We start from the raw sequence: 26588 nt of genomic DNA, 5'->3' as shown, positions 1-26588 counted from the left end.
GGGGTCTGGCAGTGCCTTTGGAAAGACACTGAGTCTTACCCACATGCTCTTCCCTTACTTTCTCTGGACCCCCAGCCCTCCAAGACCATGACGGCTTCCTCTGGGGTTTTCAGGATATGGGAAGTCAGGTAGCCCAGGCTGTGGTCACAGTCCTGGCTAGGTTGAGCTCTCCTCGGGGCTGGCAGCAGCTCCAGTGCCAGGCCCAGAGGCAGCAGGGTGTGGTGGGCTGGGCCAGGCCTTGGCATGGGAGCCCTTGGAAGGCAGGCCCAGGGCCCCCCCTGTTGTGTCTTGGGGGCGGGGGCTGTTACTTACAATTGGGTCTGGAAGACCACAACCAGGATGGAGAAGGCGACACCTACTGCCACACCATAAGGCAGGCTCAGAAAGAAGGAGGAGAGGAAGCTCACCACCCAGACACACTGTGAGGAGAGATATCAAAGTAGGCTTGAGGAGAAAACTGCCTCTTTCAGGAAGTCTTCCTGTATTAGCCATAGCCATTCTCTGCTAAAACAACCCAGATCTACACTTTCATTTTCATGGAATTTTTGCACTGTTTTATGTTTTTGTGCTTTTGTTACCTTTGCCCATTTCCCTTAGATTGAGTGTGGCTCCCTGATCTTGTCTGGTTTTTAATAGACAAGCCCAGCACACGCAGGGAGGCAGCCTGCATGGCATAACGGTAAGAGCAAGAGACTTGGGTCAGTCCTTGGTTCTAAATTTCATTCTCACACTTTCGAGCTAGTATGTGAGCCTTAGTTGCCTAATCCACAAAGGGGGGATAATATTAGCAGAACAATACCTGCTTCATGAAGGGATTAAAGGGTTAAGGAAAGTTAAGATCCTCACCCCAGTGCTAGGCACCCCATGGTTTATGAATAAGCGTGGTTCCCTTTCTCTGTCTGCCAGTAAGCTGCTATGCCTGATGAGTTCAGTGACACTCACAGCCTGGGGCCGGGGGGGGGGGGGGGGGGGGGGCGCGCCAGGATTGCATTCAGTTTTGATAGTTGCTCCTTATGGTCCTTTAGTGTTCCCCAAATTTGTCTAAAGGAAATAAATCTGCCCAACTCCATAGAGAATTATGAGGATCAGATGGGAACCGAAAGCTCTTTCAATATCAGGAACTAACTGCCATGGCGGGGATCACTGGGGTGGGGTAAACGCTAACCTGTGGGCTGGTGATCGGGACACTGTTTTTCTCCTGTGCTCATCACTCACTCCCTGGGGAGCTCTCACTCACTTCTCTGGCTTTAAGGATTTCCTTCCCGTACCGTGCAGGTGAGCACCCTCCCATAAGAGACAGTACCGCCTCGAGGTTTGGAGCCCAACATTTGAGGTTCCATCCTGATTGTACCACTTACTACCTCTGTGGCCTTTGACAAGTTGTCATTTACCTCCCTGAGCCTTGGTTTCGTCGCCTCCAAAGTAGGTTAGTAAATCCTCTCACAAGTTATGGTGGAGCTTAAGTGGACACAATGCAGTGTCACCAACATGTGGTACCCTCCTTACTATTGTCCAGTGGAAGCTGCAGTGGGAATTTGACTAATCGCAACAATAAGTCATGCTTGCAGAGCGTTCTCTGGTTACATGGTGCTTCCCCATATGATCTCATTTAATCCTCAGAACCAGTGTGTGACGCAGGTATGACTGTCACCTTCACTAGATAAGGAAATGGAACTCCAGAGAATTCCAGTAACTTGCTTAAGACCCTGGCTTTATGTTATAATTTTTTTAAAATGATTTATTTTTGCTTTTTATTATTATTAAAATAATAATAGCTAAGTTTTATTGAACACAAGATACAATTCAGACAATGTGCTCCTTACTTGTATTATCTCGTTTCTTCCTCATAAGCAGCAACCCTAGGGGTGGGTAGAGAGTACAAAATACCCATTTCACAGATGAGGAAGCTGAGACTCCGAGAGGTTAAAGGCTATAGAGCCTGTGAACAGCTGAGTTAGGATTTGAACATAAGGTGTCTCTCTCCAAAACCTGAGCTCTTGGCAGTTGGCTACGTGAATTAGGAAGCAGCCGACCTGAGGGATCCCCCACAGGGAGAACTGACAGGGCTGTGGGGTTGGGGGAGGGCAGGGTACGGACGGGTAGCGAGGCCGCCTGGTACCTACACAGTCCAGCTTGCTCTTCCTCCACAGGTAGTAAGGGTCGGCCAGTTGCTTGAGCGAGTTCTTGAGGTTGACAGCTATCAGGGCTCCTAGCACCGACTGAGAAAGCAGAACGTTGTTCCTTGTCACTGGGTGTTCCCTTCGTCCTGTCCTTCCTACAAACACCTGGCCCTGGAGCCTGGCAGGACAGAGCTGGAGTTCCAGAACACATCCCATGCAGAGCCCCCAAATCTCTGCACTCAGGCTTAGGGTTGGAGAGAGCGGGTGCTAGAGTCGTGGGGCGCAGCCTGGCCCCACCTTGCCCTTCCTCTCTTCCCTTGTCCCCAAACGGCCCATGTCTAGCAGCCCTGAACTGGTGGCCTGTGCTACCACGGGCACATCACTTAGATTCTCGCAGCCTCAGTTTCCCTCCCCTGTAAAATGGGGAGTGTAAACCTGTGTTGTCTACTTCACAGGCTGTGATTAGGACAAAGTATGACAATGGCAGCACTTTGTAATAGGTAAAGCACTGCACAACTCTTAGCGGTTGCTCTTACTGACTCTTTCACTGGCCTCTGCTCTCCTGCTGGGTGCTTACCTTGGGGAGAGGGTACAGATAGGACCCCAGGACCAGCATGGTGATCATCACGACCAGAGATACACACAGGCTCGCCACCTATTCAGAGAAAGAGTTGGGAATAGGCAGTGTCGCTTTTGATTTATTTTCAATAGACATATTTTGTGAAGTGGAGACTCAGGAGGAGAGAAGAAGGTTGGAGAAGCAGCTGGCCTGGCTTGTGGGTCCCTGGGATTCTCTGAGGCAATCGATCTGTTCCCCTCCCACCCCACACACATTCCCCTGGCACAACGCTCACCTGGGATTTTCCTCCAGCTCCATCCACAGCCAGAGTGACAGAAAGAGCACAGCAAATGACATGGATTTTAAAGAAGGAGCCAAAGAAGTTGCTGCAGCCCAGGGCAATCATCTCCTGTGGGGACAGGGGCAGGATTGGGTGCTGGGGGTGCAGGGGGGGGGCAGCAGGGTAGGAGCCCAACCTCGTTGGCCATGCAGCTGGATCTCGGGCCTAGGATGTGACTTACGGCTATAAAGCCATACACTCCCAATCAGGGGTCAGCTTTGGGGTTTAGAGACCCCTCTTCACTGGCAGGCAGTCTTACTCCTCTCAATCCAGAGCTCCAAGGTACCCCTTGCCAGGCCTCTGTGCGCCCTGGCCCATCCTGCTCAGCCCTGCCAGGGGTGGCCAGACCTACCTGGTTAGAATCCACATCATAGCCATGCTTGCTGGCCAGGGTCCGGCCCATAGCCAGATTAATGACGTAGCCCACGATGGCCAGGGAGAAGGCTGTGCCAACCATGTCCTTCCACTGTGAAACCACAGGCAGCACGGGAGTAGGGAACCTGCCAAGGAGCCAGAGAGGAGGCAGGGCCCAAGGGTGTGAGGAGAGGGAGGACACTGAGTCCTTCAGCAACCCACAGGGACCAGCAAGGCCCTACTGTGTGCCAGGGTCTCACGTGAATTGCCCTTTCAAGCTGAATCCTGAGTACAACGCTGTAGGGCAGCTGCCATCACTCCCATTGACAAAGCAGGAAACTGAGGCTTAGAGGACCTGGCTTGTCCAAGGTCACAGATCCAGTAAGTGGCAGGGCCTCATCTGTTCATGCGCAGATCCTGGACTCTTTACGCTCACCAGCCTGCAGTCCCCCAACCCCCAGTGCTGTGATCTTCCCCCCACCTATTCCTACTCTGGAGCACAGCATTGCCCGTCCGCTCTCAGGGCCCAGTGTGGTGCCTGGCACACAGAGGATGCTTAAAGAATTGGGTTAATCCTAATACTTCCTGTCCACATGGATAAAAAGAGCCAATGCATTAGAACAGGGCAAAGAGCCAACAAGGACCAATCAGAGAGAGGCTGCTTTAATAGCATACATTGGATGAAACTTTTTGGGGGGATGTGGCAGTTAAAACTCACTGTTCATAAGACAGCCAGCGTTGGCTGGTTGCATGGCTCTTCTCCATAATAAGGAACAGTAGTAATTCACAGCTGGTCAGTGTCAGAGTTTACAATGCACTTTCACAGAGTTCCTCTCAGCTTGGCCTCTGAGCCCAGACTTTGGTGGGGAGTACAGTGGGGGTGGCGCCAAGCCTCCTAGCCCCCAGACTCACCCATGTTGGATCTCTCCCACGATCTGCATGTGATACTTTTTGGGCATCTTACAGCCCCCCGAGATAGCTGTTGCCACCACCACCTGCAAACCCCAAAGTGGAGAATGGGGATTGGCTTGAAGTTGGGGTCAGGGCAGGGGCCTCTCCCAAACCTCGTTTTTCCCTGGAGACCCCAAATCCTACTTCCCTGCCTCCTTGAGGGGAGCACCCTGAGGAGCAGGAAGAGTGGGAGCCATTTTCAGGGGGATGGTAGAGATTCATTCCTGACTTTCTGTGCCCCTGGCTGGTAGTGGAGGTGGTGGTGAGGGTGGGTAGGGGTGAGGGTGGATATGGGCTCCCTGGCCCTGGCCGGAGCGGGATTCCTTTGCTCGAGGCCTCTCTAGCCTGGCCCCCAACGCCCAGCCGCAGGCAGGTCCTTACCACAATCATCTCGGTAGGGATGGGGAAGCGGATCTTGTGCATGTACCGAGCGTTGAGCTCCTTCACCAGCACCAGGAACACACCACTGATGAGGGCGAAGATGAGCGAGGCGATGTTGGTGTGGGGGAGGTTTTTGCAAATGTCAATGAAGGTCTGGGGGAGAGAGCATCATGCTCATGGGCCCCCACCCTCCTTCCCACACCACCCCAACCTTGGGTATCTGACCCAGTGAGGGGAGGTCATCGATGCTCATGGAAGCACACCAAGCAGAATCCGGACCCTGGACATGAACTCCGTACCATCTTCCGCCACCCTCTCCCCAACGGCACGTCTGGAGCTCATGCTGCAATTGGAATGCTGATTCCCTTTCTCTTTCTCTAGAAAGAGTGCAAGTTAAAGTAGGAGGGATGGAGACTAGACTAAAAAAGGCTTTCCCAGACACGGGAACAGGGAACTGGTGGAGAGTGTACATTTGCTTTTCTGTAGGGATTAACCGCAGAGAACCCCAGTGAACCCTGAAGGTTATGTGTCTGACCCTCCCTCCCAACGTGTGAATCTCCTCAGAATCCTCTCCAAATGTCAGCTGGCCCTTGCTTGAGAGCATCTCATGATGAGAAGCTCACAACTTCTTAAAACATTGAACTCTGCCCTTATGTCTGCTCCAGCCCCTTCCCATTTCAGGGGAGCGGTCCCAGACTCACAAAGATGATGGACCCTGGGCCTGTGTAGGAGGGGACGGTCAGGCCGAAGATGTATTTAAGCACCGAGATCAGGATCTGCAGGCCAGCGGCTGTCATGAAGCCCCGGATGAAGGACTCGGAGAGGTAGATGGCCACAAATCCGAACTGCACGAAGCCCAGGCCCATCTGAGGGAGGGGGGATGACCAAGAGGGTCAGCAGCTCCCACACCTGTCTGACCCAAGCCTGGGACAGGAGTTCTATGCAGCCCTGAGCAACAGCAGGACTAGGGAAATGAGTCCTTCATGACCTTGTCTTGCCCTTTAGTGTGCCAGCAGATTTGGGTCCCTTTATGACACCAGCCTCTTTGTCACTCCCACTCTCTGGCTTCAGTTTCCTCATCTCTAAATGAAACTATTCCTCCCCCAGTGTTTCCTCTCTCAGTGGATGACACTGCCGTCCACCCAATTGGCCAACCAAAACCTTGGGCGTCATCCTCCCTCACCTCCCACATCCCATCTGTCACCAATCCTAGCTAACTTTGCCCTGGAGAAATGGTCCTCAAGTCCACCCCATCTCCATGTCCCTCTCCACAGCTACTGCCCTGGTCTAGCTCCTCAGCTCTCTTGCTTGGGCCTTGCATAGTCTCCCAACAGGTTCCCTGCCTTCTAATCCACCTCCCACCTGTCACCTTCTCTGTAGCCCAAATAATCCTTGGTCAAAATGGTCAAAGCTGCTGCTTAGGGGACAGACCTCAGACTTCATTGTCTGGTTCCTGCCTACCTTTCCAGCCTCGCCAAAAGCCCTCTGCCTTCCAGCATGCCCCCACCCCACCAACTCCTTGCCATTCCCTGGTCAATTCACACTCTCTGAGGACTCAGTGATTTGGGTACATTTTCTCTGCCTGGACCATCCTTTCACGCCTTGTTCATTTGGTTACTGGTCAACTTCTAGTCGTCCTTTAAGACTTGGGTCAAATGTCACCTTCGTTCTTTGAGGAGAGGCCTACCCTGACTCTCGTTGGTGTTCCCACAGCTACTTGTACATGGCTCTATTATGCTGCTTATCTCACTGCCTATAAATTTATCTGTTGACATGGCTACTTCCGCTGCTGGGCTGGGATCTCCTGAGACCTGGGCCTCTCTTTTACTTATCTTTTATCCCCAGGGCCTAATCCAGTTCCTGGCAGTGAAACAGCCAAGAAACATTAACTAAATGAATGAATGAATGAAAGGTGCCCTCTCAGGTTGCTTCCTAGTCTTGCATTCTGTCAGGTTGTGTTTTACTTCACAAAACCTAGTAGACTCCTTTGCACGTGGTGGAAGTGCAATTTACGTTGTGCAGGGGATGCTGTGGCTTGGAGCAGAGGAGGCTGGAGGGGGCTAAGGGACGCTAGGGAACAGGAGGACTGCCCTGGCAGAGAGCTGGGCTCTGGAAAGAGAGCCGAGAGAGGCCGTGAGTCTTTGAGATAGTCCTTAACTCAGGACAGTTTTACCAGGTGCAGACACTGGTCTTACGAACCTGCAGCTAAGGAGATATCTGACTTTCTAAGGTCTTTGGTGGCCCTGAGAATGGGGAAGAGGAAGGAGGTAGAACCCTAAATCAGCTTTAACATCAAAGTGGGGGCTTCGAGGCAAGGACATGGTGATCTGATGTCCTCCTGGGGCAGGGCCCTGGCAGGGATGCGGCCATCCCCTTCACCTGGATAATGGCAGTCAAGCAGGCTAGTGTCGCTGACACGTGCAGCCTCTCGGCTTCCATGGCCGCCGTGTCCACGTAGCTCTCATTGGTGGCATTGTTGGTGACCCGGAATTTTGACTCTGGGACCAGCTGCAGACAGATGTTACCCACCAGGATGCTGACAACGGCAAAGGTACCTGCGGTGCCCCACCCAGTCAGCAAAAATCAGAGGTTTGGACCACACCCATAGAAAACAGCAAGGGGCCCACGGTTGCTCTCTGACCCCCAAGAGGATGGAGCCCCTCGCCTCCAAGGCTACTCTCCAGCGTAACCACCACTGCTCATATCTAGCCATGACCTATACTTGTCATGGTGTTTTCACCTCTATTGTTAATGTTATTTCATTGGACACATGAGGAAACGAGCTTGGAAATACAAGCAAGGCCAGACCCAGAAACAGGCTTTGTGACCAGTCCCTTTTACTCCATTTCACTTAGCACCAAAGAACCTCAAATGTCCCTGCGGTGGCCTCTGGGACCAGCCTGGGGGTTAGATGGTAATTTCTCACAACCGTTTAACACTTTATGTCATACGGTTAATCTTGTTTCGCCAAGTCTTCCCACATTCCAGAAAGGGAGGTAGAACAAGTCATGCTAACTGAGCTCCCACAAGCTAACTGGTTTCTCCAAGGTCACAGAGGACCTGGGACTGACACAGTGACCGTCCCTCCAGGACCAACTGGCACCAACTAGAGGAGAATGTAGATGGAAAATCACCTAACCCCCTTTTCTCCACCCCCCGTCCTCATGGTTCGGGTCACCCTGCTGGCTGGGAGGGGCAAGGCCTTACCTGGTACCATCTGGTGTATGCCCCCCAGGAAGAAGTAGGTCAGGAGGGGGAAGAAAGAGGAGTAGAGGCCATTGACTGCAGGAAGGTTGGCCAGCAGAGCAAATGCCATGCCTGCAGAGGATGAGAGAGTGAAGGCTCAAGGGCATGGCAGGTTACGGAGGCCACAGAGGGTGGGGGTGGGAGAGGCATAGGCCTGGCTGAAGGCCCCGCTTACCTTGTGGGACCTGGATAGACCCACCGCTGAGGCCGCCTAGCAGGTCGGGGATGATGTAGTCTTTGACCTTGTATTTGGGGAGCCAGGAGAGCACAGGGAGCACCCCAAACACCATGGTTTTGATCTTGGCCGAGGGAAATCTGAAGGGAAAAAGGGCAGATTTCCAGTCAGCGCTGCCAGACTTGGACGCTATGAGTTGGGGAGGGATTACAATATCCTATTTCTGGTCATCCATTCATTCAAAATTCGGGGAACACCCATACTGTAGGGTGTGCAGGGATACTGAGAAGAAAAGGCAGGGACTTTCTCCTGAGAGCCAGCGACAGGCCCTGTGCATTAGCTGGAGGTCTTCTTCCCTGTAAAGTCTACACGACTTAGCTTAAAGGCATGGATTTCATGGTGGCTTAACCCTCCCAAGTGTCACGTCCAGCCCCCAGCTCAGTTGGCCTTTCTCCAGGAAAGGCTTCTCTGAGTTCCTGTCTGACTGAACACAGGCCTGGGCGCCCTTGTCTGGGCTCCTGCAGTTTCGTGTGTGTCCTGTGTTGTGATGACTTCCTTTTCGTCTCTCTCCTCCACTGTGGTTCTTTCATTCATCTTTGTCTACCTGGTGCATTACACTGGGATGCTTAGCAAATATTTGTTGAACGAATGAATGAATGAATGAATAAGTAAAAGGTTGGGCTGGTATTGGAAATCTCTCTGTTCAAAATGCATTTACAATAAACCATCCAGGCAGACTAAGTATGTATTGCTAAATGTATTGTACAGATATAGACTCACTATTATATTTTTACTAGTAAATATCATGTGTTTGCTTACCAGAAGCTCTGTGTACTAGAGTGTTTGCAAGGGGCTTTGCATGGGGATCCTTTCACCCCGCCCCAAGGATCCTTGGTAAAAAGAAGGAATAGGTTACAGGGCTGCTGCTAAACCTTTCCTTCTATGAAAAGTATGTTCTCACAGTAAATGTTCAAACAGTACCAAAAAAACAACAAAAAAACACACACACAAAAATCAAAAGGAAAAGACAAAAAGAAACTCACTCTAAGAGGGAGCTGCTGCCATCTTTCTTAGAACTTCCCCTAAAAGGAAGGCTCCATTGTCCCTGCAGGGTGCGCCTCTGTGGACCCACCAGCTATTATGTGTGGTGACTCCAACACTGAGTTCTTTCCTCTGTTAGTTCATGGGGGAGGGAAGAACAGGGAGCTGGTCGTTGGTCAATGCAGGGTGGGGAGAGTTGATCCCTGCCCTGTTTGTTGAACACCTCCAGGTCCTTTCATAGAAACTCAAGTGCGGCAGGAACAAGGACCTACAAACCTGAGGGTGACAGCCAGGGGATTGATGACTAGAAAAGGGTGGGAGGACTTGCTTTTTCTTCCCCCAGCTGAGGGAACTCAAATAGTCAGGGCCCTTCTGGTGACTCACTGGCCTTCTTTGATTAGGCCTCCTTTCCTGCCCGGCACCAATTCCTGTTCATTGCTGTTGCTCAACAATAGTTTCCCTGACTCTGGGTCCCCTGGATGTCACCCAAGACTGAAATTCACACAGATAATGCTGTGTACCCTGTAAAGTCTGGACAGATTTTCTGTCCCAACCAACACTCCCTGGAAAAACATCACCATCCACATCTGACTGCCCAGTCTCCCCTGGGGCAGGTGGGCACCCTCCTATCCCTAGGATGGTGAACGGGGAGTTGGACTGGTGGTAAATAGCTTAAAGCATCTCTAAAGCCTTGTCCTAGTAGAGAACCAGCCCTGCAGGAACTTTCTTAGGGTTGTTTGTGGCAGGGAAAACTGGACTTGTGAACAGAGAGCTGGCTAGGGAAAGAAAAACAACCCCCTTGACAGCTGGTACCTGCCCAGCCTCACTTGTAAGTCTGCTGTATGATGAGCAAAGCACTCTGAAGTCCAAGGGAAGAGCTGGACACGGATACCAAACACTATGCAGAGACTCCAGAAGCCAAGAGGGAAGTCGGCAGAGGGATTAGCTTTCGAGAATTCATTCATTCATTAAACAAATATCTGTTGGAACATCGTCTGTGTGCCAGGTACTGTTCAAGGCTCTCCTGCAGCCTCATGGAAATTGTTAGTTTCCTACATCCCCTTATAGTTTTCATTATCCTAATCTTTTAGGACAACAGCAGATACCCTCATCTCTCCAGCAGAGAAACAATCCAAATTTAAATTCTTTGGGCACCACGGCTGGCAGAGCCCACCTATCCAAGGAGTAGTGTCTGGACACTGGGCACCCAATACCTTGGCTGCAACTGGGCAGAAACGGAGCCTCCCAGGCAAGGTAGGGTTGGGCCTGGGCTTTTGGTGAAAACTGAAGTAGGTGATTCCTCCGGTCTGAACCAGTTCCACCTGCATCTCCACTTCAGCCATTGCCAGTGACCTCAATCCAGGTAACTGAATCAGCTGTTTCCCCGGGGAGTGAGTGAGCCAGCACACAGTGAGGCCTGAGCGAGGTCTGCCAGAAGTCTGGGAAGGGGGAAGGTGAAGCTCGTAGCCTCAGGATCCTGTACCTCATGGAACCCCTCCTTAGAGGTGAGGTTTCACTACCCACCATCACAGTTCCAGGGATCTAAGAGCGGAAATAGCCCAGGGGCTGGCGGGACCACATCCTGGTAGGTACCCTTTAGGAGAGCCCAGGAATTTAAGGGCTGCCTTTGGGCATCCTCTGGACCAGGGGAAGGAAGGAGCATCTAGGATGGAAAGAGGAAGGGCATGGGGTGCTGGTAGCTTCAGATTTTTCTTAATAAGGAGGGAACGGAGCATTGAAGCTCTGATGCTCCCCACGACTCATGTTGTAGTATGACCATCTTAAGAGGCCAGAAGGGATTTGAGTGGACTGAGAATACGGCAAGACCTCATGCAGGGGTTAGGGATGGTCCTTCTGAATCTGTGGATGGTCCTTGCTCCTCCTTCTCCCCATCCTCCCTGGGAGTTTCAGAACAGGTGAGATTGTAGGAGCTTCAATTCAGGGCTCTGAACAGCTCCCCGGAGCTTCCCCAAGCTCTGTCTTAGGGATACTGGTGCAGGAGCCATGCCTGGTGAATGTGGTGCGGAGCTGAGGAGAGGGGTCTGGGCTGTGTCACGTTACCTGAAGGCATTGCGAAGTTTCTCTCCCAGGGGGTGCGTCCGAGCCTTCTTCTCAAACTCATCATCAAAGAGGGTGAGAGAGTAGGCAGCTCTGTCTACCACGTAGCGAGGCCTGGGCTGGCTCATGTCTGGGGCATTTACAGGCTTTGGGAGAAGCAGAGAAGGGGAGGATGAGGGGCATCCCTCCCCAGTGCCAGCTTGGGCCTTCTGTCTCTAGTCCTGGCTGCAGCCGTTTTATGCTGGTCTTCTCCGCCCCCATTCAGAAGGTGCCTCCCTTCCTTCTTTCAAGTCTTTCTACCAGACTCACTTCTTTTGATGACCTTCCTTCCCAGGCACTGATGATGCACACACTTGCTCTGGCTGTTTTGCTTGGCACTCAGCATGTAGCTGGCACTTGGCACCTGTGACATCACCATCACCCCCACTGAACACCAGGCAAAAAGAAGGTGGGAGTGCAAGGGCTGGAGTCACAGCTGGGATGCAGCATGTTGACTCTACTTCTTGTCTCCCCCCACAATGCCCCTGGCGCCCCCACAAGCCGCTCCTCTTTTTCCCCAGACCTCAGTTTCCCTGGCAGAAAGGCTCATACCATTCAGTTAGTCAGCTTGGAAGAAATAGAGAAAGCAGCCTGCCTGGAGGCAGGGGAACGGCTGAGGTGACCTCAAGAAGCCTTCTTTACCAACAGATTTCCCTGGGGAATGGGGCACAATGGTGTGTTTGGGGAAATCAGGGTAGTCTCTGCTCCCGGCAGGCTCTCCTGTGCTTCCTGTGCCTAACCTCTTCCCCACCCTTGGTGCTGGTGTTTCTCTCCTCCTCCATTTTTGCGCAACCTTGTGGACATTCCAGGAGCCCAGATGGCAGAGCTAAGTGCCAGGGACCCAGAGGAGCTCCCTGCAGGAACATTCCCCCCTCCCTCCTTCAGCCATTGGTCCCCCCCCCCTCCTGCTCCCTACCTTACAGAGATGGGAGAAGCCACCTGGTGAAGCTTGGAGGAGGAAGGAGGGAGAGGAAAGCCATGGGGCAAGCTCAGAGGGAAGGTTGACTTCTGAGAGTTGGGAGTGTGGAGTAGCTGTGGCCAGTTTGGCAAAAGATTTGAGATGAGGTTGAAAGTGAGAAAGCACTCAGGGTGCTAGGGATGTCCGCTGACTCCCTGGAGGGGAACCTGAGCGCGTGGGAGGTTATCAGAGAGGAGTGGTTGATGCATTGTGTGGAGGAGTACACGGGAGAGACGAAGAGTTAAACGAGGTTCTAGAAACCTGGCTTTATTGATGAGGTGGAAGGGGCAGCATTATGTCTCTGAACCTCAGATTCCTTGTCAGTGAAATGGGCATAACAGCCGTCTCACAGGGTTGTCGTGGGCGACAAGAAAAGGTGACGTAAAATGTGAATGATGCAAATGTGAGTTGTTATAACACTGTGCCCAAATTGATGAAGGTTGAGCTGGTGCATTCCATTCGTTTGGTTGTGGGACCCTGAGGTTCATCAGGAGCTATCAGCACGGGCTCAGTCAGCACAGGCTGGAAACCTGCCCCCAGTGCCTGTGCCCTGCCTCCCAGGCACTTAGTGTCTACTCAACCAATGCTTTTTTTCCATCCCCCTTTTTTCCTCCTCCCCCTTGCTCTCCAGTTCAAGCGGTTTCTCAGTCTAGTTGTGTAGGACACAGCTCCCTGGCCCATGCTGGTATTAGGAGCCTTGCGCTCCCCCGGGCTGAGGCCGTCGGTCGCCAGTCATCGGTCAGCCACTCACACTAGCTCACAGCAGCTCTTGTTGGCTGCCGGCCACTCACGATGGCTACTGGCCACTCCTGGCGACACATGGTAAGCCCACCTCAGCGCTCAGCAACTTCCAGCTGCTCAGCTCCAGGGAGAGCTGTTGTTCACAATCTAAGCTGTAGAGGGCGCAGCTCACTGGCCCATGCGGGAATAGAACCAGCGGCGTTCGGCGTTAGGAGCCCCGCGCTCCAACCATCTGAGCCACCGGCCGGCCCAACGAATAACTTTTAAGTGAATCAATAAATGTTCCTTTGGAGAAGACATGGCAGAATTGAGTAAGAGTCATGGCCTGTGAGACATTACAGTGGGAGAAGTGAGAGACAGAGTGGCATAAAGAAAACAGCATGAGTTTTAGAGCCAGAATGACCTGGGTTCAAAGATTCAGTTTCTGCATCTGTAAGTGGGGATAATAATAGTGCCAGGAGGTTTCTGTGAGGATTAAATGAGATCGTATGTGTAGTGACTGGCCTTCCAAAGGCACTCAGTAAATGGTAACGGTGGTGATTACTATGATTAAGTTGGGCGGGTGCTTCCTTCCTCTCAGGAGACACTATTCAGAGGCTTCCTGCCCTTCACCCTCCAGTGAAGCAAGGTGGCCTCGCTCCTCCTGCTCCCTACCCTCTCCAGGTGGTTTGTCTGGCAGGACCTTTGGGAGCAATGAGTGGGGAACATGACCCTCTGGAGGAACCCGGAGCGTCAGCCTGGCTTCAGAGGCTCGTGGTTCACAGTGGTCTATCCCAGGCCCCTGAAGACCACTTGCAAAAAACAGCCAAAGTTTTCAGGGGGAACTGACCCAGAAGAGGGGAGCCCCTTGGAAGAGGGGTGATGGGAGATTTTGATTCCATGCCAACTGGCAGGCAATGATCCCTAAAGCCCCTTCCCAGGCAGTTCTCAAATGATCTAAGTTTTAATAGTCCATTTGCGGGGAGGGGATTGTTACCATGTTCCTAGTGAACCCTACTAACGCAGCTCGCCTTGCCATGTGTCCCCATTTCCTCAGTGCTACCTTTCTCCTTGTCACCCGGGCTCACCCCCAGCACTTGTTCCTTCCCCTTGCCTCTCCTCAGCCTCAAGATTCAGGTGTTCATCAGTCTCTTGCTGTTTCCTCCCAGTCTCTGCTGTCCCCCACCCCCGCAAGTCTTAGCTCACACTTGGACAATCGCAATCGTCTGCTCACAGGTTCCTCGTCCCCAGCCTACACTCCCTGCGCAGAAACCCTCAGTTTCTTCATTTCCTCGAGGATCAGCCCAAGTTGCTTATTTGGGCATGTTTGTCCTTTTGCCATCTGGTTCTGCTTTGGTGGACGTGGTAAATTTGCTGGCTGGATCCAAGGCACCATCCAGCACCCCCAAACAAGCGTGGCCCAGTTGTACCTGTAGGGCTCTGACCACACTTTCCTCCTTAGCAGAGGGGACCTGACTCATTCTGCCTTTCTCAATCTGCCCATCCTTAAGACCTGCTTAGGTTCTTTCTCCTTCCCTCTCCTCCTTTTCCACCTTCCCTCTGCCCTCCTCCCCTTCTTTGGTGAAGCCTTTCTTGACCACCCTGGATGGGATGTCCTTCTTTTCAGATCTCCTTCTTTGGACTTCTCCAGCCTGTACACCGGAGTTGACTTTGACCATTTCTGGCTGTCACTTCCAAGGAACGGAGGGAGAAAAGGGGACAGTAGTCCTGGAAATCCTTCTGAGAGCACAGGTGAATGACTCAGGACTGCTTCTGTCCCCATAGGCACTCTTCCTACAGATGGGGACTAGATGCTAGGGGAGTTCCCTTTTACACAGGCTAACAGAGGGTAAAAACTTCCTTGCTTTACTGGAATGCCAAACCTGTTCCTAGCTCCATACACTCTGCCTATTTCATTCCAGAAATAGGGTGTTGAAGGGGAGAAGGCTCTGGGCACTTTCCCAATCCTGAGTTTGTACCACACACACAAAAGAGGAGAACCTAGCAGCCAGCCAGCCAGCCAAGGAAAGTTTTGTCTACAACAGAAACTGAGGGCTAGACTGATCCAACCCTCTCATTTTGTGGCTGAAGGAATTGAGCCTTAGAAGAGGCTGCCTGGAACTTGAACCACGTCTTCAACTCCAAATCAAGTGTTCCAGAGATGACCCTGCTCCTGATCCCTGGGGGCTGCCCCGGAGTGGCACCCACAGTGCCCTTTGTGGACCATCCTGGTGACCTTCCACCACAGCTGACAGGACAGGACTGCTGGGTGTCTTTCCTCTTGAGGGCTCTGCCATGGGTTCTGACTCCTCTCCTGGCCTCTGTGTTCCCAGGGCAATGACAGGCAGAGTGGCAAATCTGCAACTACAGGAGCTGCTCCAGCTCCCGGTGAGGAGGTGCCCTGGTCATACTTCCTAATCCCAAGAATAGGGGTTGAGGTTGGGTGGAGTTTAGGGTAGGAGGTTACTTCATCTCCAGCCAGTCCTTCAGGCTGGGGAGGAAAGGGGGATGGGCGAGGCGGAAAAGGGTGAGCCAGAGGGCTGGAGGTATCACCTCTCCTAGACAGGTTCTTGGAGAATTAAGGGGTTGCCAGGGACCCCCAGAGAGGGCTTCTTCAATGCTAGATTAAGGGTGGGAAGGTGAACCAGGGAGCAAGAAAAGGAGAGAGGTGTAGGGGACAAGATGACTTGATCCCTAGTTAAACAAACACAGAGCCCTGCCGAGTGATGTCAACATCACTGAAAAAAGTCAAGTGCTCTATTGCCAGGTGTGTATCACCAAGCCCTGCCTCCCATCAAACAGCACCCCACCCCCACTGGATCAGGGATAAATAGCAAGTGCCATGTGACAATCCTGAGAAACAAAAGGGTGCCCCTGTGGCCTCCCCACTGTGGAGGAAGGAGGGGAGGGTCCTGAACTGCTAAAGGGGCTTGTGGGGCTTAAGGGAAGTAGAGGGTGGGAAGGGAAGAGCAGAAGGTAGGAGAGGTGGACGTACAGACAATTCCTAAGGCTTGGCAGGGGAGTGGGGCCACATCTGAAGGCTAGGGGGAGCCACAGGTCTTGCAGAGCTAAGGAGCTGGGGTGGGGGGACAAAAGGGAAATGGACTTGGGAGGGCGCAGGCCAAAGCAGACCCCTCCTGGGCTTCTCCAGAACCTCTCATCAGAACCCTAATTCCCCCCACAGTGAGTTTATACAAAAGACAGCCCACAGCATCTCCATCCATCTCATGATGGCTACATCATCAGAATACCGTAGGCAGACATGGGTTTGGGTACAACGTCCAAGTTAATACATAGAAAGGCTTGGAACGGTGCGTGACCATGGTGAGCGTGCAACAGATTCTGATTGTGTTGTCATTACGACTACAATTACTCTGGAGGATTCTCTTCCTTGCTCTGCTACCTCAGGCAGGTCACTCTGCCTTTCTTGGTCTTCCTTTTTCCATCTGCCCTCACATGCCAACCCTTCCTCCCCCATGTCCTTGTCCCTCCAAAGTTTCCCAGGACTGGTGAGAAGAAAAGCAGAAAATCTTTTTAGAAGAGGGCAGGACATCTGGGGAGCAAGGAGGTGAGGAGCCTGTGTCTGAGGTTTTGGGCAGGTCTGGAGGTGATCCTGTCATTGTGGCCCAGGCTGACTTCTCAGCTCTACCCGGGCTGCGCATGTGCGTGTATGTGTGTAGGGGGGGTTCTTTGACGTGCATCTGTGTATCTGTGCCAGGCACGGGAGCAGCCCTGGCTTGGTCAACCCACCCTGGCGTTCTTATCACTGGTCCCTACCTGGGCTATCGCTGTGTTCTGGGAAGAGGAAAGGTCACTTTGAGGTTTCCCCTCTGCTCTAGCTGCTGGCTCCTCCCTGCCTCATTCAGGGTGGGAGCCACAGGGAGAAAGGAGCCTCTGAGTGGGTGGGTGGGGTGGGAGCTGGGGATGGGATAGGAGGGTTGGGCTTTTAGCTGGAAACCATGTCCCTGGCAGGAGTGAGGATGGAGGCCTGTGGGTCTTGAAGGTATTTATCAATACTCCTTTATTTCTATTGTCCTCATGTTTCTTGGGAAAATTTCCTACCCACTCCTCATCCCAGCCTAATTTCCTCACCAGCAACGTAAGGGGGAGCATGAGATGCCCCTGTGTTGGCTCCCCACTCCGGCTGTTCTAGGGACCGGCATCCTCTGTAGGAGAATCAGTCACTGCTACCACCCCCAAAACCCCACTCCTTGTCTCTAAGCCTTCTGTCCCCTCATTCTCTGCTTTCCTTGCTGGGCACAGGGAGAGGTGCAGGGCTGAAGAAATAAGGTCCAGCAAAAATATTGAGGCTGGACTTCGAAAAGCACTTTCCAGCAGTGAGACCTGACCAAGGCTATGGGATCCCTGAAATGCACACTTAAGGTTAGACTCCTAGAGGTCTGTAAGGTTAGGGCTAGACTCACTTGGGAACAAGTGAGTGGTTAAGGAGACCAGTGAAGGGCCGGCTGCTCTAAGCCAACGCGACCAGAGCTTGGTCGGTGCTGAGCCGCCCTCCCCCCTCCCCAGTGCTTCAGGGAGCTCCCTGGGGTCAGACTCTGGTTGTTGGGTCAGTTCAGCACACACACTAAATTGTGCAGATCCCTGAGAAGATCTTGGACATTAAGAGATAAAAAGAGTCCATGTTTGTCCCCAGGGTTTCATACAAATGAGCATTCAGGACATTTGACCAGACCCTGGGAAGTCCCCAGAAAGGCCATCCTGGCAGTGGAGGAGGCGTGTATACTGGTTTCCATGCTGTCCCCTGAGAGTCTTGCCAGGTTCTGGATGCCAGAGCTGAAGGGAGGGGGTGGCGAGGACTCTAGGGCTCTGGCAGAGGGGCATCAATGTGAGTGCCATCCAGGAGGAAACCCCTCTTGATCTGCCCAGATAGGGAGCTAGGCCTCTCTGCGGGGCACACCCGTAAAGCCCGTCTTCCTCCTGCTGCTCAGATGCAGTGGGGCCAAGTGTTAAGTGGGGCGTTCATGCTAGAATGATGAAAGACGTGCTTGACTTAGGCTGAGGACCCTGTAAGCCGATTTGCAGGAATAGAGGCAATGCCTGCGAGTGACTTGGGACCCTCAGAGCTGCAGGATGAGGGCTTAGGTGGCTGGGAGCCAGTGAGGCTGACCTATGAAGCATTCACCCGGGAGTCAGGTCCCCGGGGTCCTGATCCTGCTGGGGAAAAGCTGGATCCTTGTTAGCCCTTTCCCACTCCTCGTATCTCCTCCTCCCACCTCTACCAGCCTCTCAGGATTATGGCCACAGAGTCCCTGCAGCCCATGCAGGTTCCCCGAGCTAGTGGAGACGTGAATGAGTGAAAGAGGACATCTGGGGGGCAGAAGGAGGGGGAGACCGCCCATAGAGCAGGCCTGTGCGCCAAGCATTAAGAGCTTTTTGCTTCCAAGATTGGAAAGAAAGGGAGGTACAGCCAGCAGCTTCAAAGGCTGGCGCCCTGAGGAAGTTCCAATATTTCAGTTCTTACCTTTGCAAAGGAGAGGAGCCCTTGCAAAGGCGCTGTCTGTCTCACCTCACTCTGTTTGAGGGTCTGGCAGACTTCCTCTAGCCGAGCTTCTGTCCTGCGGGCTCCTTTTAGCCTCTTGCCTTGCTGCCCAGGTCCATACACGGAAGTGAAGACCCAGTGGGCTCCTCAGAGGTTCAGGGATGGGGCTGCTCTGAGACCCAGGGGCCAGAGCGTCTTTCCCACTTGTGCTCAGATTGGCACACTGCCCACCCCTTGACCAGTAGGTTCCTGTCATTCCTCTTCAAGTACCCCCATGCCCAGTGGGGCGGGCTGGGTGGGGCTTACCGGTGGGTGAGCAGAGCAGGCTGGGCAGGGCTGCAGGTGTGTCTGGGGAGCAGGCAGCAGAAAGGTGTTCCAGAGGTGTGCGAAAGGGCTCTGCTCAAATAATCCAGGGAGGCGTTTATAAATAACTTTACCTCAGGGCCATGGGGTGAGCCCCGGCTTCTGATTGGCTCAGAGGGGAAGTGGTTTTGAACACTACACCATAGCTAAGCCTGAGGAGATAAGGAAAAAAGGTCCTAAATGAACAGCCCTTTTTTTGTTTTACCTGAGGAGCAGGGCTGTTTGATGGGAGCTTGGCACTTCCTAAATCCACCCCGAAGACAATAGGTCACATTCAGTGGGGCCCCTGCCCCACAGGCTCCCCCAAGGCGGCCAGCTGAGGCTAAGGACCCCTCTCTGAGCTTGCTGTCCTGCTGCTATGGGGTTGGGGTCAAGCCAAATAGCCTCTTGGACAATGGGACCCATTGAGGCCACCAGAGGGGTGGGGTCTTGGGGCTGCTTGCTTTGAAGGTTGGACAACTGCAGTGTGTGTGTGTGTGTGTGTGTGTGTGAGAGGGGAGACAGTAGATCTCTGAACACCCTTGAGGAAGGGAATGAGCCATGTCTGGTGATAAGACAAGGGGGATTGTAACGGCACTAAATCTCCTATTTTGAGATTTGGACCTCTAGTATAATTTGATTTAACAAGTGTTATTTAGCTTGGGACTTTTTGAAAGCTTTTTTTCTTTTCTTTTTCTTCTTCTCACCAAACCTTAATGGCTGTTTACTATACATTTACTATGCATACCAGTTGCAATGGTTCTATTTACTTCAGCCTTGCATGCCTGGCCTGGTGACTTGGGAGAGGTTTTTACATCAGCAAGGGATTCACTCCTGGCTCCAACTTAAATTTACATAACATATGCAAAGGTTGCAATAAGCAATTTAACCGCGCCTTCCCCCACCCCAATAGACAAAGCCAAAGCCAAACACAATAGAAGATTCCACTATAGGCTGAAGCAATTTACATTCTGGTTAGAAAATACAAAACTTCAGATGAAATACACTTGGGGCAGTAGTCTCCAGCAGACTCTGCCCAGCTGACCCTGTTCTTACTTTAATAAATCTTCCCTCTGTATTTCTACCTGCTTCATGAATTCTTTCACAACCTGCTAGCAAGCAGCCATAACATTTTGGTGGCCTGTACAGGGAGCAGGCTCTCTCCTGACCCCACCAGGTTTCTTCCCTGGTGGCTCTATCACTTCCGAAACTTACTCTCCAACATGTGGCACAGTTGGCAGCGGCAGCTCATCTAGGGCAAACCCACACATGCCAGTAGGTCTCCTTTCTCTCCCTTCCATGTGTCTCTCGCAGATCCCCCACAAGATAAGCAGGACCTGACTAGGGCTACTGTCCAGCGGAATTGAAAGCCTGACCTATTCTCCAAAGGGGACTCCCAAGGCCGAAGGGTGTGAGGCTCCCTCTGCTCCTTCTTCCTTCCTCTTCTACTTTAGTCTTTTATCTAATCCTCTGGGAAAGCACCTCCAGTGACTCGCTGGGGCATCAGTCAGTAAGGGGATACGCCTGAGGACATTGGTGGGGCTCTGGGAATTCCACAGCCTGGGTCTGTTACTCTGCAAAAGGTCTGGCTACTCACTGCACAAAAGTCAACTCAAGAGGCAAGGTTGGTGGAAAGAAAAGCAGTTTTATTCCAAAATGCAGGACTAAGGGAAGACAGTGGACTCCCTGTCACAAAGACTGCCTTCCTGCTCTTAATACCAAAAGGTTTCATAGGCCTGCGAGGAGAGGCAGAACAAAGGAAAAAGGAGAAGTTGGCCAGGCAGCTCCAGGTTTAAAAAGGGGTTTCCAGCTGCTGGTCTTCCTCAGGGTCAGAAGCGGATCCCATACAGATGCAAAAACCTCTCCCAAGTCACCAAGCCAGGCATGGGCTGAAGTGAACAGAACCATTGGAACTGGCATACATAGTATATGTACAGCAAACAGCATCCTCAAGGTCTGGCGGGAGCGAAGGAAAGCAAAGGAAAGGGAAAAAAAACAACTTTCAAAAAGTCCCAAGCCAAACCACTGTCAAATTGAATTACATCAGAGGTTTAAAATATCAAAATACTTCCATATAGGGTCACCGTTACAGTCCCCCCGCCCCCCTGTCTTTTGTTCATTGTATTTCTATAAAATCAGTAAATTTAGATTAGAGAGGAAACACAACAACTACATTACTCCTTTTAGATACAGATTAAGACAATTTTTAAATTCAGGGATATGAACAGCCAGCACTCTTGCTACTTCCTGCTGAGAGTGGCCGTAGCCCTGCCTATGGACACTAGCGTTCTTTACTATCCTGTACAGCAGGAGGGGGCTATGGAGGAACTGCAAGAGAAAGATAAACCCAGGCTGCTTGGTCAAGCGGCTGCTGGCATGGCTTGTCACCCTCAGGAGGGACAGATTGGAACCCTCCGGAGATGAAACTGCTCTGACCCAGATGACACAATGAGACCAGAAGACAAGGGCTAAAGAATCAGCAGTACCAGAAAATTGACAATAAAGTTACTTTCTCATTGTCCCCGGAGGAGCTGGGGAAGCAGAGAGCCAAAGGGACTAAAATCATGGTGATATGTTAAATGGGGATCCCAGGTGGGGCACAGGTAAAGAGGAAAGCTAGACTCAAAATAAGCGCCAAGAGGAAGGCAGTAATGAGCAGCTCTAACAGTTATCAGTACTTATCAGCCTTGGGAAATTCATTTTTTGGTCTGTTTGAAGTGGAGCTTAAGGTCTTCAATTGACTCAGAGGAACAGGAGTGACAGTCTTCCTTCTGGGGGAGTCCTGTGGAGACTTAATGAAACAGGTTAGATTCGAGGGAAGTGGACCTAGTTGCTGACTCTGCAGCTTGACAGCAGTTGGCATGCTCGGAAGAACTGTAAAGGGTCCCTTCCATTTAGGAACCAACTGGTCTTTTAGGTACCTCTCCCTCTCTAGGCTTCCAATAGTACTTGGTCGCCTAGCTTTCTGGGGCGACAATATATGGAGGGTTTGGCCTGGGGGAGGTGCAGTCCCCCATGTTTCCTAAGTGCCTGCTGAGCCTCTCCCAAGTTAACAACAAGAAATAAGAGAATTGAGGTCAGAATTGAAAGCAATGGGCAGCCATTAGAGCCAGGGCTTGAGGTCTCCTGACAAAATGTTTCCAGTCCTTTTAAAGTCTGATTTGCTTGTTTTACATTTCCTCTAAAGTCGAGGTCAATGGTAAAGAACAGGCTGAGTAAAATGAGCCCAAATCTGGGGGCTCTATCTTCACAACCGAGCAGGTTTTTTCAGAGGAAATAGGTCCAATGTGAGCGGTTAAGACAGAATAAGTGGCTCCCATATTAATCAGGCAATGAACAGGCTTACATGCCAGGTCAAGGGTCACCTGCAGTTCCACCCCTGTGATAAGAATGGCCCCTTTCTCCTGGGGGCTGCTGGGACCCTCAGACTTGTCTCAGTCACAGCCATTTGCAGGGAAGGAGTTGGTCCCTGCTCCCTTCAGAACAGCAGACAATCCCTCCTCCAGTGCCCTTTTAGTTTGCATACGGGGCATGGATGTTTTGGAGGATCAGGACACTCCTTACTCTAGTGGTCTGGGCTTCTACATCCAAAGCAGTTTCCTTTACCTGGTGTGTCTCTTCTAGGGCTGCCGGGGAGGCCCTGAGGTGGGGGTCCTGGCCTTGGTCTGTCTATTAACTGCAGCCAAAAATCTGGCCTGTCTCTGGCCTCGTCTCCAGTCTCACTGTTCCTTTCTTCCCTCATTTTCCCTGTCTTGATTGTTAAAGACATTTAAACAAGTTCTGTGGCCTTCTTTTAGAATCTGAGCCTCTTTATCAGGAATGTAACAGTGGGCCAGAACCATTATAATACCCTTTAAGGTTAGGGAAAACAAGCTTTTTTACCCTGGCCTATATTCTGACACGGAGGAGGGCACATGAACTCTAGCAGTCCTAGAATACAGGGCTGCTAGATATATAATTGTTAGCAAAACTTAGTTCTTAGATTTAGTTTTGATTTAGTAACCAAAGATCTCATCAAAACAATGTGAAACATAGAAAATTATGGGTGACACACAATCTTTACTTTTTAGGCAGAAAACTTTTTCATAATATCAGTAGCTGACCAGCAATCTAACAAACTTTGTCTTGTTTATTAACAGAGAGAAAAAGCTTTAACTCTAATTTTGCACTAGCTTATCTTTGATATTCAAATTTAATTGATGGTATTTAGCTTAACCATATATAAAATTTTCTCAAGATTTTTTCCCCCACAAATCTTTTATAAGTTTCTCAGTACCTCTTATTTTTCAAAATAGTTTTAAGTTTTCAGTGGGTGCGCAAGTCCATGCAGACTTGATGGACTTGGGTGTTTCCTCTGTAGGAGCTTGCTTCACTCAAGTGTGGTGAATCCAAGTGCCATTCTAGCGAGCTTCAGAGCTGTGTTTGATCAGCAACACATCATAGGGACCAGTCCATTTTTCAGTAAGCTGGTTTTTAGGTCCCTGTTTTTCCCACGTCTTAAGCAGCACTTTGCCCCCTGGGTGGAACTGGTGGAGCGGTTCCTCCGGTGGGTGTTGAAACCTGGTGGAAGCATAGTTATGAAAGGTTATTAATATTTGTCCTAGGTGTTGTATATGTTGTTTAATCATTGTTTCCTGATCTAGGTCTAATGGTGGGGTTCCTAATGTGGAGGTCTGGAAAGGTCTCCTATACACTATCTCTAGGGGCCACCTTGATCTCGAGGAGGGCGATGGGAAGAACCTAGCCCCACCTAAGATGGGTTTCTTGACATATTTTGGTAATTGTCTTTTTTAAGGTGTGGTTCATCTTGGTTTTTCCTGTTTATTGAGGTCTCCAGGCAGTGTGCAGTTTCCACTTTATTTGTAATGCCTTGCTTACCTTTTGGGTGACCTCAGACATAAACGATGGTCTGTTGTCACTTTTGGATGGAGTGTGGAAGGCCAAACCTTGGTATAATTTCCTTGAGCAAGCATCTTGCCACATCAGCAGCCTTTTCTGTCTGGGAGGGATATGTTTCCATCCACCCTGAAAAAGTTGTCTATAAAAATTAGAAGGAACTTAAAATTTCCTGGGGTTTGAATAAAATCAACCTGCCAATCTTCATTAAAGACATACCCCAACATACTGTACCCCCCTTTCAGGAGGATTCAGTTTTTGGATTGTTTTTAGCAAACAATTGGCATCCTTGAGTGATCCACTGAACAGTCTTAAATAAATGTGGTCTCTTTAAATGAGGCTGAATCAAATCCAATAATGCATCTCTGCCATACTGAGTTCCTTCACGTAGATGTCTTACAATGGGATACACTAAAGCCTCAGGAAGTAATATTACGCCATTGGCATTAATTTTCCACACTGAGTTGTGGTCAGTGTTTGTAAGCCCCCATTTTTGAGTATGTCCCTCATTTTTTTCTGAATATTGAGGCTTAAATTCTGATAAATTTACGTGAGGTATCAGTTCCTCTAATATTGTGGTATCTTGAGCAGCTTGTTTTGCTGCTTTATCAGCTGCCTTATTCCCCTGGGTGACTTGAGTGACACCCTTCTGAGGTCCTGGACAATGCAGGATGGCAATTTGGTCAGGCAGGTTTGTAGCTTCCAGCAAGGCTAATGTTTCTGTCAGGTATTTAACCTCTTAATTCCCTGAGGGCAAGAGTCCTCCTTCTTTCCGTAGAGCACTGTGGGCATGGGAAATCATGAAGGCATACTTAGAGTCAGTGCATATATTTACCCACTCGCCCTGGGAGAATTCCAGGGCCCTGGTGAGAGCAATTAGCTTGGCCTTTTGTGCAGAGGTGCCAGCACGGAGGGCATGAAATTCTACTACCTTGTCTAGCGTCACCACAGCATACCTGACTTTTCGCTGTCCATTGTCCATGAAACCGCTCCCATCGGTGTAAAGTTCCCATTCAGGGTCTGTCAGTGACAGGTCAGACAGGTCCGGTCAGCTGGAATAGACTGAGTCAAGAATTTGCAGACAGTCATGTGTTAGGCTAGGGTTCGAGTCAGAGGCCAATAGGAGGGTGGCTGGGTTCAATGTCATGGTGGTTTGCAGGGCCACATTAGGATTGTGTAGTAAAATAGCTTGGTATTGGCCCAGTTGCCCAGCCATTAGCCAATACCCTCCCTTTTATTATAATAAGGCCAGGATTTGGTATAAACACCATCCCCGACTGTCCTAGAGTTTTTTTCTGCTTCTTGTAGGATGTCATGGGTAGCTGCAACTTCCCACAGACAAGGTGGCCACCCTTGTGTTGGTCAAGGCTTTTGGAGAAGCAGGCTGTTGGTTGTGCTGAGCCTCCCATCATTTGGACAAGGACTCAACCCAATCCCGTTTTTCATGCACATGACTTGAATGGCTTCCGGGAATTGGGTACTTCTAGAGTGGGGCAAATATTAATTTCTCTTTGATCATGTGAAAAGCCAGTTGGCATTCGACCATCCAGTCTAAGGGTTCTGTATCCAGTCCCTTTAAGGATTCATAAAGAGGCTTAGCTATGAGGCCAATGTTGGGGATCCATGTGTGACAAAATCCTACCATTCCTAAGAATCCCTGCAGCTGTCTCCTATTTTTAGGGACTTACAGAGCTGCTATTGTTTGTTTTCTGCCATACATTAGCTGTGAGGCTTATTAATTGGCAAAATGGGGGGATTATATGGGGACTGGCGTGGCCGAATCAATCTGTGTTTCAGCAGCTTTGGCAGGTTGGCTGTATTCCTTCTAAAGCCTCTTTTAGGGGGTGTTTTTCTTGATGTGGCCTTTAGCCCCACTCCTTTAGCTTCATTTTTACTGGTTGTGCATTAATAGCTTTTCCAGGTGTCCCATCTGCCCAAACAGCTGTACTCACAGCTTTGTAGATCTCTAGAGGCACAGTTTCTCTTGCTGTCCTTTCTGGGCAGACAAGTGGCATCTGAAGCTACAGGCCATGTTCTGGCAGAACCTGTAGGTGAAGCTCTTGCTTTTGGCGTCAGAAGGTTATTTGGGCATTGGGCTTACACGTAAGATCCTGACCTAAGAGGGGAATCGGGCACTCTGGTACATAGAGAAAACCATGAGAAAAATTTAAATCTCCCGTTTTACATCCTAAAGGTTGGAGAAAAGCTTTTTCCTGTAGTTGACCAGTTATTACTGCTATTATACCAAAACATTTGCTGAGCTTTTGTTAGCCCGCTTAGTGTTTAATACTGAATTAGTGGTTCCAGTGTTTATTAAAGTTAATTTTTTTTAGAATCATATTTTCATTATAGCACAAAACATATTGATTAACAGATCTTAATTCATCCTTTAGCTTTCCTGTAACAAGAAACCAAAAGTTGAACTCATCCAATAATTAATATTTCAGTATTTTGTTATTTTGGAATATCTAGATATTTAATAATTTTTATCATTTAACCCAACCTAGAAAAACTCCAAGGTTTCAAATTAACAAAAGAACATGAAAAACCATGTTTAAGCATATATGTCATATACACATCATACATACATCTATATCTATAGCTATATCTATATAATAACATTATTATTACTGAAAAGCTTTGTAACTTTTATTTTAATTACATTTATTAGTTCCTAATTTTGATATTTCAAATTTAAACACTACCCAATCTATTTTCTTGACAAATTTAGTAACAGAGATAATATAAATTTATTTTTACAAACTCAGGTTAAAAAAAAGGTACAATATCTAGTGTTAATAACCTTAAAAGACATTTTTATTTAACCAAAAGTTAAACCAGCCTTAGTATCAAATATTTTCTTAGATCATGTGATACTGAAAAGTACTTGGGCCAGTTTTCATTATTT

The 26588-nt window shown here is 50.2% G+C and overlaps 1 protein-coding gene and 1 long non-coding RNA gene across 7 annotated transcripts in view; both read right to left on the bottom strand.

The window, feature by feature from the left end:
* SLC26A9 (solute carrier family 26 member 9) overlaps positions 1 to 18834 on the bottom strand; it is a 28726-nt gene extending 9892 nt beyond the window's left edge. For 2 of the 5 annotated variants that reach the window (XR_012492839.1, XR_012492840.1), the window contains exons 1-13: positions 18749 to 18828; positions 11229 to 11371; positions 8127 to 8266; positions 7913 to 8023; positions 7085 to 7260; positions 5407 to 5571; positions 4706 to 4858; positions 4286 to 4368; positions 3372 to 3519; positions 2975 to 3088; positions 2698 to 2775; positions 2124 to 2219; positions 313 to 419 (exon numbers count right to left, since the gene is read on the bottom strand). Coding sequence is in view for 3 of the 5 variants with exons in the window: in XM_019752525.2 (XP_019608084.2) it covers positions 313 to 419; positions 2124 to 2219; positions 2698 to 2775; positions 2975 to 3088; positions 3372 to 3519; positions 4286 to 4368; positions 4706 to 4858; positions 5407 to 5571; positions 7085 to 7260; positions 7913 to 8023; positions 8127 to 8266; positions 11229 to 11353 (1496 nt within the window). In the remaining 2 variants the exon portion in view is untranslated. Of the gene's footprint in view, positions 1 to 312; positions 420 to 2123; positions 2220 to 2697; positions 2776 to 2974; positions 3089 to 3371; positions 3520 to 4285; positions 4369 to 4705; positions 4859 to 5406; positions 5572 to 7084; positions 7261 to 7912; positions 8024 to 8126; positions 8267 to 11228; positions 11372 to 18424; positions 18641 to 18748 lie in introns of those variants that run through there. The other 3 variants (XM_019752525.2, XM_074322084.1, XM_074322085.1) reach the window with 3 other exon arrangements.
* Positions 18835 to 22940: 4106 nt separating this feature from the next.
* Positions 22941 to 26221, bottom strand: LOC141569320 (uncharacterized). 2 transcript variants are annotated; one of them, XR_012492834.1, is made up of 4 exons: positions 25633 to 26221; positions 24637 to 24742; positions 23663 to 23809; positions 22941 to 23344 (listed from the first exon to the last, which is right to left on the bottom strand). It is a non-coding gene; the product is annotated as an uncharacterized LOC141569320 (long non-coding RNA). The 2 variants fall into 2 exon arrangements; XR_012492833.1 differs by having other exon boundaries at positions 24637 to 26221.
* Positions 26222 to 26588: the final 367 nt, after the last annotated feature.

The sequence above is a fragment of the Rhinolophus sinicus genome, linkage group LG17, assembly GCF_036562045.2.
Source record: "Rhinolophus sinicus isolate RSC01 linkage group LG17, ASM3656204v1, whole genome shotgun sequence".
Lineage (NCBI taxonomy): Eukaryota > Metazoa > Chordata > Mammalia > Chiroptera > Rhinolophidae > Rhinolophus > Rhinolophus sinicus.
This window is presented reverse-complemented; position numbering and strand designations above follow the sequence as displayed.